General features: G+C 40.5%; 1 protein-coding gene across 1 annotated transcript in view; it reads right to left on the bottom strand.

Moving 5' to 3' along the window:
- Positions 1-12,639, bottom strand: part of COL23A1 (collagen type XXIII alpha 1 chain) — a 56,599-nt gene that overhangs the window by 7,121 nt on the left and 36,839 nt on the right. Inside the window, exons 17-24 of the mRNA XM_050962264.1 lie at positions 11,505-11,546; positions 10,441-10,467; positions 9,683-9,754; positions 9,518-9,571; positions 7,894-7,920; positions 7,325-7,378; positions 5,693-5,779; positions 900-938 (exon numbers count right to left, since the gene is read on the bottom strand). Of these exons, the coding sequence (XP_050818221.1) occupies positions 900-938; positions 5,693-5,779; positions 7,325-7,378; positions 7,894-7,920; positions 9,518-9,571; positions 9,683-9,754; positions 10,441-10,467; positions 11,505-11,546 (402 nt within the window). The remainder of the gene's footprint in view (positions 1-899; positions 939-5,692; positions 5,780-7,324; positions 7,379-7,893; positions 7,921-9,517; positions 9,572-9,682; positions 9,755-10,440; positions 10,468-11,504; positions 11,547-12,639) is intronic.

Raw genomic sequence — 12,639 nt, 5'->3', positions numbered from 1 at the left:
TGGCATCCTTGAAAACCATGGTATCTGTGCTGTCATAAAATGATACACTCTCAAAAATTGCTATATTCTCAAATACTTTGTGGTTGGTTGATGTCATCAAGAGGATTTTATACTGGGAAAAAGTAATTTCAATACATTTATTTGAAACTTATTGCTGAGGAGGCATTCGGCACAATCCCCATTCTGAATTGCCTGGTTAGACTGGGGAATATTTATCTAAAAAATCTGGGCTTAACTTAGTTTTCATTTGAGCACAATAACTTCGACATCTAATTTTTTTTCATATTATATATTTCCTAAATGGACTATATATACACATGCTATACACATACCCCTACACTCTCTGGGCAAGATTAGCTGTTTGGCAGGTGCAAATATTTGTCAGTGTAATTTAGGCCACTTGGATGCATAAACATCTAAGTGTGCCTACAAACCAGGTACAAAGAGCTCTAAGTGACCCAGGGCTCAAACCTGCATATTTTTGCACACTGAGTAGCTTTCATTACATGAATGATCCCATTCCCCTAAATGTGAGCTACCCATATTAATCAAGTTACAAAACAGACTAACTATGCACATGACTGGGTCCCTAAACTGGAAGTGCAAAAATGGACCCTTGGTAAAGCCAGGCCTGAAAAAAACTGGCTCTTTATGGACAAGGTTTATGAGTAAGTTATTCAGCAATTGTCAGCTATGGAGTTTCTTGCACTTCCTCTGTAGCATCTGGTTCTACTATTGTAAGAAACAGGGATACCTAAGTTCTGCTCTGATCTGGTACGGCCATTTCTATGTAAGGTACGTTCTCCTTTGCACAGTTTAAGTGAAGCTCAGAAATACAAACAAAAGCTCAAAATGCAACCAAATTCAAACCACTGCCAAAGCAAGGAGCTTCACTCTACCTTGTGCCAACATCCCGGTACTGGCAGTCCATCTGGTCCCTGAAAAAATTAATTCACAGGTGTCATTTCTGTTGGAAGTTACTTAAGTGTCATGCTGAAAAAAACGCAGGCCATTCATCATGATGGTGTAAGATTCAGCAGAATAGCCGACAAAGACTGACTCTAATTACCATGCAAAAACGTATGTTTGTATATAAACAAAAATACATATGCAAGAGAAATAATTAGTGTATCAGGAGTAATAAAAAAACTTGGAATCATAATGAATTCATTTCACAATGTGATTTAAAAGGCTGTGGGGTTTATGCTGTCAGAAGCATGTATGGAGGGAATTCTGCAGGAACACACAGCTTTTGGTGGTTTTCTTGTTTAATTTTTTTTTTAAATTACGTTTCAGTTTCTTTAGTCTGATCCTGCAACACTTAATCCTTTGAGAAGTCCAGAGTCATTCCACTGATTTCAATAAGATTTCATTTAGATTGTAAATGAGCCCATCCTTTTGTTCTGTTTTTGTACACCACCCAACACAATAGAGTCCTGGTCCATGACCAGGGCTTCTAGGCATTACAGTAATACAAATAATAATGACTCATGGAGTAACAGACTACTCAGTGGGAGCACAGGTGTAAAGATTGAGCCTTTTATGCTTAGTTACAGACACACAGAGGTATCAGAGTCCTGTGAAGATCAGAAAATGGTAAAGTTTGGCTATAGTGAGGGGGGAAAAATTAACCATATGCATATGACACATAAATTAATTAATCTATCCTTAGAAGGAAAAGGGGCTAGATGTGAATATGAACCAACTCTCCAGCTCAAAGCCACATTGGAAGAAATAGAAGATTAAGCCACCTATATATACTCAGTTTTTGGTGCTGGATTTTTAAAGAGCATGAGGCCAGCTGTGTGCATTCTGCACATGTAAATTACTGTGTGTGTGTGTGAAAATTGGGTGTTCATACATAAGTCGGTAAAAAGGTAACTAATTAAGTATTGTGTGTGAAAACACCAGGTCTGTGTGCACAGTCATGGTAACTGTGGGTAAGCATAAGTGAAAAATGCACATGGACCTTGGGCCGCTCCTTTTAAAAACCAGGCCCCTACTGTCCATCATTTCACAGCCTCTTACTTATATTGTGCATTAACTTCCATAAGATAACCTAACCTACATGAAGCCCAGTGTGACAGATGTGGCAGGGGAATGACACTCTCCAAACATTACTCATGTCATGATACTCAGCTCATGCTATAGTAACACATCTTTTACTATATCATTACAGAGTGATTATAACAACATGTTTGATCTTAGTGCTGCGTCCACATAAAACTTTGAATTTCTGAGGAAGTACCTTTGAAAGAGAGCACTTTGCCAAACCATTTGAACACTATTTGCTAGAGGTAAATGCCTGCCCTCTTCTGCTGGGGGTACAGTGGGATGGGAGGAGTTTGGAGGATGGGAGTAGGAATCCAGCTTTTACATTCAGACATCCATCAGTCAAAGCCAACCCTGAGCCTACTCTGTCTTGTCCTGCACTTTCTGCTGGCAAGATGACTCAGGGTTCAAGTATGACCTGTTCTCCTCCTTTGGCTCTTGCTAAGTACAGTAAAGTCAGCATCTTGCCCCAGACAAGAACTTTTCATTAAAAATATACAACCCATATATTTATTTTGGCAATAATAATAATCACCCGACTTTATATAGTACCTTTCCCTCTAGAGGATCCCAAAGCACTTTACCGACTTAAAAACTAATTTGCAAACACTACACAGGGAGCATGCTATCTACTCCTAGACTGAAACAGCACACAGCAACACTATGCAGCAGGTCAGGAACTATTCAAACGAAGGGTCAGGTATAGGTTAATCCACATGCATAGTAGTTAGGAAATGAAAATACTGTATCAGCAAGTGTATATACTGTCTACATGCAGAAGAAACCAGATTCCATTTACAGTGAATGCCATTAAAATCTTGATATTTACCACACCTTGGTATTTACCTGTACTGAAGTATTCCCTGTAATTCAGGGCTTTGGAGCAGAGCCCAGAGCTGGAGCATGGAGCAGCTCCGGAGCAGTGGAGCTGCAGGTTTTTGCCTGGAGCTGGAGCGGAGCCAGAGCACAGCTCCAAAGCCCTGCTGTAATTTGAATGGGAAATACTTTGGTAGATAAAACTATTCTGAACAGCAAAGGTCAAGAGTTCAGTGGAGTCTCCTGCATATATTTGGTTTCTTTGATCCACGTGGGAACCCGTTTAACTTTGTGGAAGAATGACTGTGTACTGCCCTTTGGTTGCTTGGAAGAAGTATATAGACCAGCTAAACATGCATATTTTTCTATGTTTCTCACAGCAAGCACCTTCAGTTGTCCATGCAGAGTCACTTTCCACAGCACAGCCAAGCACACACCTTTTCACATAATCTTTGCACTTTAACCTGTTGACTTGACAACTAATATGTGCGGGCAACTGGATTCTGACACAACAAATGCTCTTTCAATGCATGGCCTGTCAGTGTACTCCTATGACCACCATTCCACAGAAGTACAAACTGGCTCTGAATCTAATGTGTGTTTCCTTCTCTCTTTAGGGGAATGCACTCATATATCCCTCATGAAAGGGCTTTGCAGCTGCAGAAACCATTAGACACACAAGGCATACAAGAAAGGAAAAGAGAAGAGATACTATACCAAAGAGCAGAGTGTGCTCAACCCATGCAGGCTTGGTAAGCCTGGCTCCCCTTTATCGCCTTTAATATTACGATCTCCCTGTTTAAAAATGAACTGCTTGTTGAGATTGATGAAAGACACAGAAAAGTTACTTAAACAGCCATAATTTCATCAGCAACAGAAAGAAAATGGGTTCAAATTACTGTAAATCTATTTTTGATGACAAGAATAGCAAATTCGTCTAGACACCATCAACTCTGTCATCAGACAAGCGTCTTATAACTTTGTAACAGCAAATTTAAAACCATGGAAGTAAAATAATTTGACACACAAAGAAAGCTAATCCACAGAAGCCAAAATGAGTTACACATTCTGGTATAGCTTATGCCAGTTTCCTGAACAAAGTAAGGTATGCCGACCAAAGCACTTCTTTGCTGGTACATCTGCGTCTACACCAGAGCTTTTCCCAGCACAGCTCTGTTGGTCAGAGGTAGGGAGAAGGAAGAAAAAAAAAATCACATCTCTGACTGACAAGCTATGTTGGCAAAAGTTTCAAGTGTAGACCAGGCCTAACAAAGAATCATACCTTGTTTAAAGCATGTACCTCACAGTAGATCAGTATGGCTGGAATAAGTTTTAACCACTGATTTAAACAATGTTACTTTAATAAATAAAAAAAGTAACTCATCCATAATTCTCAAAGCATTTTACCAAGATGGATAAGCACCAATACGCCCATTCTACAGGTATAAAGAAAACAGTAGTTTAGAAGAGGAGGACTACCTTAACCTGAAGAGCTTTGTGTAGCCGAGAGCTTGTCTCTTTCACCAACAGAAGTTGGTCCAATAAAAGCTATTAACTCACTCACCTGTCTACCTTGACATAAACCAGAATCTAATTGTGCTATCTAGGCCAGTGGTGGGCAACCTGCAGCCTGTCAGGGTAATCTGCTGGCGGGCCATGAGACAGTTTGTTTACCTTGACTGTCCATAGGCCTGTCCGCCCGCAGCTCCCAGTGGCCGCGCTGCATCCTGCAGCTCCCATTGGCCAGGAAGGACAAACGGCGGCCACTGGGAGCTGCGGGCAGCCATGCCTGCGGACAGTCAATGTAAACTAACTGTCACGCAGCCCGCCAACGGATTACTCTGACGGGCCGTGTGTGGCCCACGGGTCACAGGTTGCCCACCACTGATCTAGGGCCTATCAAATGAATGTGAAACTCTGGAAACACACACAGTAAGTTTGATTAATGCTGGTGTCTAAAAACCAGCAATTCTGGGGAAGTGGATGGAAGATTCTCTGATTCCCTCTCACTCTCAGCTAGTCCCAATTGCTGTCTGAGGTGAGACAGCCCTTTGGTCTCATTCTGAGCAGCTGTCAGAGGGACCACTCAATGGCATGCCTCCTCCTCTGGACTCACTGACAGCTTGGGGAATTCACAATGAAAAGGTGCCCCTTGTGCATGGTAGCACAATGTGCCAAGACTGCCAGATCAGCGCTAAAACATGGCCTTTGGACTAATGCATGAGCTTTCCTTATTTCGCAGGAAAGGGTGTCTAATTTTAACCTGAGTTAATTTATAAATTGAGAAATTTGCACTGCAATCAACTATAAACTTCTGAAGAAAAAAATGAGCCAAATTCAGCCCCAGTGCAACCCCACTTAAGTAATGTTTGGTGACTTGAGAATGAAATTTTACTCAATATCTAATCTTCTTCTCATAGTACCACATTGTCCTCCAAATCCCCAAGATCTGAACAGAAATGTGCTGAGCTAAAAACACTCACCACTCTTTTAAAAGGGTGAACTATCTATCTTTGATTTTTAAATATAATGAGAAGGTCTTTATCTTTATTACTTCAGCCAGTTCTTATCTCATAAGTAAAGGATCATTACATTGAGCCGATATGTCTTGAGCACTGATGCCTTAGCAGCGCAGATTAAAAGAAACACTGGAAAAAAAAAAGTCAGAAAACAATAGCAATCTGCTCTGATCTAGTGCAAAATAACTGAGCTGTCAAACACAGCCCTCCAACTGACAGCAGAGTCAAGAGAAGAGTGTCATGGGTACTCTTGGTGCCATGGAATGTAAGGTAAAGCTTTCCCCTTGTGCAAAATAATCACATACCACTGGACAAGGCTGATCCAACCCAGGCGGTCCTGGTTCTCCCTTTTGCCCCTTGGCTCCTTTTCTGCCAGGTATTCCTCTTTCTCCCTGTTGACGCCATAAAAAGATTAAGCCACGCTTGACAGAGAAGGATGACAGTTCAATTTTAATGTGAGCCAGACTTCCAGTGTTCCCATTTTCACGGAATGATTCACAATGGTGTAGATACACTGAGGTAGTTACAATGATGCAAACCCATAATTAGAACCAGTCGGAAATTTTCCAGTGGGATGGGTTTCTGTTGGAAAGTGCTGATTCATCAATATCTAAATGCTGGAATGTTGATTTTGATGAATTTCCATTGAAAATGAGGCAAATTTCTGGTTTTCTGCCAGCTCACCTGCCTTCCCGGCAGCCTGCCCGGCAGATTGTCATGGAGCCAGGGCTCCCAGAACTTCCATGCTCCTCAGCTCCCATGCCAGTTGAGTTTCCTGGGCTGCCCAAGTCCCAGGCAGCCCAGGGAGCCATCTTGCTTGGGAGCACTGGTTCCTAAGTTCCAAGGCTCCTGGTTCAGCTGGGGCTCCCCAGGGCTTCCATGCTCCTATCTCCCCATTAGCCCACCTACACTGGCTCCAGAACTTCCCAGCTCCTGGCTCAACTAGGGCTCCCAGTTCCCTACCAGATAGAATTTAGTTTTTAAATTATTGAAACAAATCATTTTGATTTTTCAAAACAATTCTTTCCGCCTGGATTTCTGTGTCATGGAAAATTCAAAATTTGGGGGTTTTGCGCCAAACCCACAATTTTAAAAACTTGAAATCCTCCATTAAATGGAATTACCATTCTTCACCCAGCTCTACTTCAATGTAGGTACACTGCTTTGACATAAAGAGGGACTCACACCAGTGAGATGCTGGAGTAAACCACACCAGTGTAGGCCTTGCTTAACACTGATGCAGTGCAAATTTCTCTATTGTGGACACAGGCCCTGCAGTACTAACAGGTTAGAAATGTTTAGTCAGTTCCCATTCACCTTAGTGAAACCAGCAAGATAATATCTATACTTTTAACAACTGTCTTTACCTGGGTTACAAGTACCTTGGATCTCTATATTAAAAAGAGTTTTAAAGCATCTATGGACGGAACCTGAGACACTGACTCAGTTTTCACTGGGTCTTTGCTTGTGCAAGATACCACTGAAGTCAGAACTTTAGGATCCGATCCCTAATTGACGTTTTTCACCACTGAGAAGTTTTCTTTTTCTTTCTTTCTTTTTTTAAAAAAAAAAACAAAAATAAAACCCCTTCTGGCAGTTTGGTCACTAAAATAAAAATTGGTTAGACTACGTGCTCTTCATTCTTTGGTTCTCATGCTCTAGGGCACAGGGCTGCAATGTTTGTGTCGCAGCGACTGCAGGAGAAATTATTATTGATGTGAAAACATTTCTATTAAATATTTTACATATAAGGTAAAGGGTTTTTTTGTGTATGTACATATAGATACACACAAAAAAATGTAATTTCATGGATAAACTTTGGGCAAACTACTTCTCCTATTTACATTGTTTCAGCCTTGTTGGCTTAAAAGGGTTGCCATGACTGTGTGAACAGAATCTGGCCCTTTGTGACCAGGAAAGATTTAAAATATACTGACCTTCTCTCCCCTTTCACTTTTATCTCCTTTCTCACCTCGTAGACCTGGGAAACCCTATCAAGAGAATTTTAAATATGAGAAAGGTATTTGTAAGTTTAGTTCCAAACAACTCCATCAAATGCATGCTAGCTCACGAGGTCAATTAGAAAGAAACCATGTATTTTGCACACATCAGTGGCTGAGTTCTTTGGGGGAAAGCTAATGGTTTAATATACTTTCATGGTATCATATTACCTGGACAAGGATTTTGATTTTGTTAGTCTGATACATTTTTAATAAAGTCAAAATGCCTCATCCAGCCACTAGGTAGCATTCAATCAAGCTGTGGCACAGTTACATCTGTGGGGCATGAAGTGGAGTGGCTGTACTGCAATAAGTGTGCAACAGTAAGTCCACTTCTCATCCACCAGATCACTCCTCTGGGCACAGCAGACTTAACTGAAAATGAAAGATAAAGTGTTTGCTATTTTTCCTATATGGAAAATAAGTATTTGTAAAATTAAAACACCACCCATTTTAATGTTAATGTTTGCAGATGCCACAATTAAAATAATGCATCAAATACTTACATCTAATCCTGGTTCCCCTGGCTTGCCCTGGGGTTATATTAAAAAAAAGAAGAGAAGATGCCATGTTAAGCGTTTGTTATGTTGTATGTAAACTTAGAACTATTTGGCAAAATAACTAAGTGAACTCTGTGTCTTGTAGTTTTGTTGGGACTCAATATAAATGTACATAACTAATGTTTAAGCAAACAATGCCTGGAGAGTTAAAGGGAAAGTATTTTTTGCAGTTCTCATATGCAAATGATTTGGTATTGTTGTTGACAATAATTCTCTTAAGGCAGGTGCATGTTACCTGGGAACATGGGGAATGTGGACAAGCTAAACTGTATCATTTAGAATCTTTTGTGTTTGACAAAAGTAGGTCAGAATTGTCCCTGGTGTAACTCTATTGACTTCCAGTTGATAGGAAGTGATATATATAGAGAGAACAATAGGGTGGCTTGGAACCATGACCTGAAGCTAGCTAGCTAGATCCAGATAATAAGGGACAAGATCACAGAATGCAGTGGTACATGCATAGCAGATTTCTGGAAAGCAAATTTGGGGGAATTAAGACATCTAGCGAGAAAGGTGTAATGGTAGAAAGCATTAATATCTATTCACATGGAAGGTGACTGGATAAACTTAAAGACACTGTAATTAAAGCACAGCTGACTACAGACTACTTTGAAAAAGAAGAAATCCAGTAAACTAACCTCTTTGGATTTATACCACGGATGAATTTGGTTCAGTAAGTCTATGATTGTCTTTATCTTTTTAAATATATTAATGCCCTGGAGAACATGGCAATCTCAGAAGACTCAGATGCTATCATTTGTGTCATACACATCTACGAGGAGAATAAAAAATGTGTGTGCAAAGGGAAAACTGGAGGGAGGTAAAGGGCCTTATGCTGCATTCTGCTGCTCAAAAATACATTTGGCGTTCCTTTCCGTAGATGCAGCCCTGCTCAGCCTATAAAGCTTTCTCATCAGATACCTATTCACTAGTGATTGAAGTCCTCTCTAAATACATGTACCATGACATTTATTTAACAGGGCTAACAGGAACCCAGTGATTGCTGAGGACTCTTTGGCTGACAGTCTACTTGTCAGTAAAAATGGATTTTTTTTATAATTAAAATGACAATATAGCCTATAATTAGGTTATATTTGGTTCAACTTGAGAGTTAGATCTTTAGGAATTTTCTTCACTCCATTAGCTAACTGGCTTAGGAGATGGATGCCAAAGCAGACTGCAGAGTGGATTTCAAATTAATTTTATATTTTTGCCTCAAAGCAGGTGTACACCCATTAAGGACTGAATTCATCTGATTATGAAGTACTCATAATCCAACAATTCCATGGGTACCTAGGACTTCCTTTGTGTCACCATGCTGTATGCTGTGGCCACTCTGAACATCAAAGAAATAGCAGGAATAGAACTCAGATCCTGCTGCTCCCAATACACAGGCCTCTGCTACTTGAGCTAAACGAGCACTTGTTAGCGACTAACAGTATAGTGCCTTTGACCCACAGTTTTGCAATTCTGATTATACCCAGTAGAGGGAAGGTTTGCATATACGCTCTAGCCAGTTCATTATAATTACAATATATTTTTATCTTCTCTTTCCCTACTGAATTATTACCTTCTCCCCTTTGGTGCCTGGTAAGCCAATAAGTCCCGGGGGACCAGCAGGACCCTAAAAAGAAAAGCGATCTATCAGAAGGATTTGGAAAACTGCTACTAAAAGTTTTTTTGTAGAAAAAAATGCAAGCCAGCAGATTTCCAACATAGAAACCAAGCTACTCACAGGTGGCCCAGTGTCACCAGCTGCCCCTTTGTCACCATGGTCACCTTTTTCTCCCTTTACACCATCCAAGCCCTGCATGAAAAGACAGTGACAATTACCAAGGGGAGACAGTGTACATAAGAGCATTGGAATGGGTAGGTTATAAATACCCTGGGCTCAAATTCTTCTCTCATATACTCTGGCGAAACTGCCATTGAAGGCCAGAGGAATTGTGCCAGTGTGACTGAGGACAGATCAGGACCAATGTAAAAGTTAACTGTATTATCTAGAATCAGAATTACAGTACTTGGACAAGGAAAAGGCCAGTTAGTACATCAACTCCATTTCATGCAGAAGCAGAACAGTCAATACCTCTGATCTATCTGAAGTTTATCTCCCTGCCTCCCTGTAAACATATAATACTTTGCATGTACATATACAGTTGAACAGTAAGTTTTCTTGAATACATCACATGAGAAATGTTTGGAACTAAAAGTTTAAACATATGGGTTAGGAAACAGTTAACATCACACGTTCTGTGCAAACACAATAACAAAGAGGATTCAAGTTTATAAGTCTATTTGGAGGAAATACTGCTCACACAATATGGGCCTAATTTTCAAAAATGTCAAGCACCCACAACTGCAATGAATGCTTTTCGTGCTCCACAATTCTAAAACCCAGTCCCTATGGTTGGTCATAGCCCTTTGTGTTCCCTCTCAGTCATGCACCAGCAGCCTGGAAGTATTGTGTGACAAATACCTAATGTATTGACTTACCTTAGGACCTGGGATTCCTTGAGGACCCTGCAGGGAAGACAATGGTGAATTTGAAAAAAAAAAAAAAAAAACAACAACGGATTTTTAAGTCAATTAAATATAATCAAATACAATTCCCCAATCATTTTTTTGTGTTAGACCCATAGATCTGGCTTTGGCAGTCATGTATTATAATTATTTAATCTCAAACATTTCTTCTCAAGGTGGATGGTAGTTTTTTGTCTCTCCTTGACCAACTCAATAGGAATGAAAAGTTATTTCTTGCATAAGGTACGAAATCCTTTGAAATTAACCTTGGATAAAGAAGGCTACAGAATGCTTTCTGAAGAGGGAAAATTATAAAGCATTCTGCTGCTTAACGTGCACCCCAACATTAATATCCTTTTGAATCCAAGGGAATTGGAAAAGACCTTCGGTATCCCTTCTCCTGAAACTATAGGTGCTATCTTAAGTAAACAGTCTATCAGAAGTGCTCCCTTATTCAGTACCTCAGAATAGTTCCCAAGACATGCTGCCTCCTCCTCCCACCTACAAATGTGCTCAGAACAGTGACTAGTCTAATCTTCTGGCACATCTCAAGGCTCCGTTTTGTCCTACTTTTGACACCTCCCAGACATCTTAGAGGTCTCTGTTGAATAAGCTCAGGGGGTGTCAATCCTGCAATGGCAAAATTCCCTTGACTTCAGTAGGACTAGAATCCAGCCTAATTTGTACAAGTGTCTATGCTGATGGCAGTTCTTGCCATTTCTATTCCTAAAATGCCTGGGCCTGCACTGTTATCAACTGCAAATACAGTTACACACGTGCTCAAGTACATTCCTGATTCAGGGCCTGAAACAGCATTCAGACCTTTCTAGAGAAAACGTTACAGAACACAAGAAATGGTGCTTAAGCTAGTTTGGAAACCACAGTATGGCCTATTAGTCCCTAATTCTTCAGGCTGCTCAATGAAGTCTAAGGTGCGTAGGATAGCAGACAATAAAGTGCCTCCTTCTTTAATAAATTTAATGTGCTAATGAATTTTCAGACATTCTCTAATGTAAGTGCTGTTTGTCATAACTTACCATAGGGCCTGGCAATCCAGGGGGTCCTGGTTCTGGTATTATCTGAAAATAGGAATTCCATTATGTATTAAAATGGGTTGGTAGCACGTACTGGGTTGTGCCATATTAACACATGAATAGTGTGGTCATTGTTTATTGTTTAACTGGTTTTAGTTAACACCACCTGGATTCACAAAGGGGCTTGTCGAGGAGGAAAAGAATGACACCTGCTGGATCAATATGACAGCTGAATTATGGGATATTCTGAGATGAGTGCCCCTCAAGCTCTCCTACTGAAGTTGTTCCACTTTAATTAAATATTGTAAATATTGATTGGGCCAGAGAAAGTGAGAATGACTCTACAGCCCTAGTGATAGGGCACTCACTTGTGAGGTGGCATTTCCCTATTCTAACCTCTTCTCCTCATCAGGCAGGGGTGGGAAACTTGAACTGGTGGTCTACCCTATCCACTGGGCTAAAGGAGATAAGGGATGTCCTCCCTCCCGCTCTCATTTTGTGTAGAGCTAGGTGGCCTCTGAGCACGCCTACCTGATGGGGCCCTGCAGGCAAATTAGGTGTAAAGTGCCTATCATCCCCCTGTTCAAGGATCACGCTGGTGCCTAGAGGGAGGCAGTAGTGCACATGCCCAGAGGAAGGCACCAAGGGAACTTTTACTGTAAAAGTTTAGTTGCTGAGTGAGTTTAGGTGCCTACAAGGTGAGGCAGCAGCCAAGCTGGATCACAAAATACAACTGCCTGAAATGTGATTTCTCTAATTTTGTTAGGAATCTATCCCCTTTCATGCAGACCTGAGAAGAATGGCTTCCTATTTGATTAAAACAAATAATCTCAGTTCTGGTGTCATTAATAAAAAAGCTTTCATTGAAACCAACTTTAAAAAATAGTTTAAAATGAGCAAATGAAATATATATGTCAATACTGTAAAACCAGAATGAAGTCACAAGGATGCTTCTCAGAATAGGACACAATTACCACATTGCTGCTCAACACTTCCATGATCAATGTACAATCTAAGGCAGGGGTTGGCAACCTTTCAGAAGTGGTGTGCCGAGTCTTTGTTTATTCACTCTAATTTAAGGTTTCGCGTGCCAGTCATACATTTTAACGTTTTTAGAAGGTCTCTTTCTATAAGTCTA

Source organism: Gopherus flavomarginatus, chromosome 7 (genome assembly GCF_025201925.1).
Source record: "Gopherus flavomarginatus isolate rGopFla2 chromosome 7, rGopFla2.mat.asm, whole genome shotgun sequence".
Taxonomy (NCBI): domain Eukaryota; kingdom Metazoa; phylum Chordata; order Testudines; family Testudinidae; genus Gopherus; species Gopherus flavomarginatus.
This window is presented reverse-complemented; position numbering and strand designations above follow the sequence as displayed.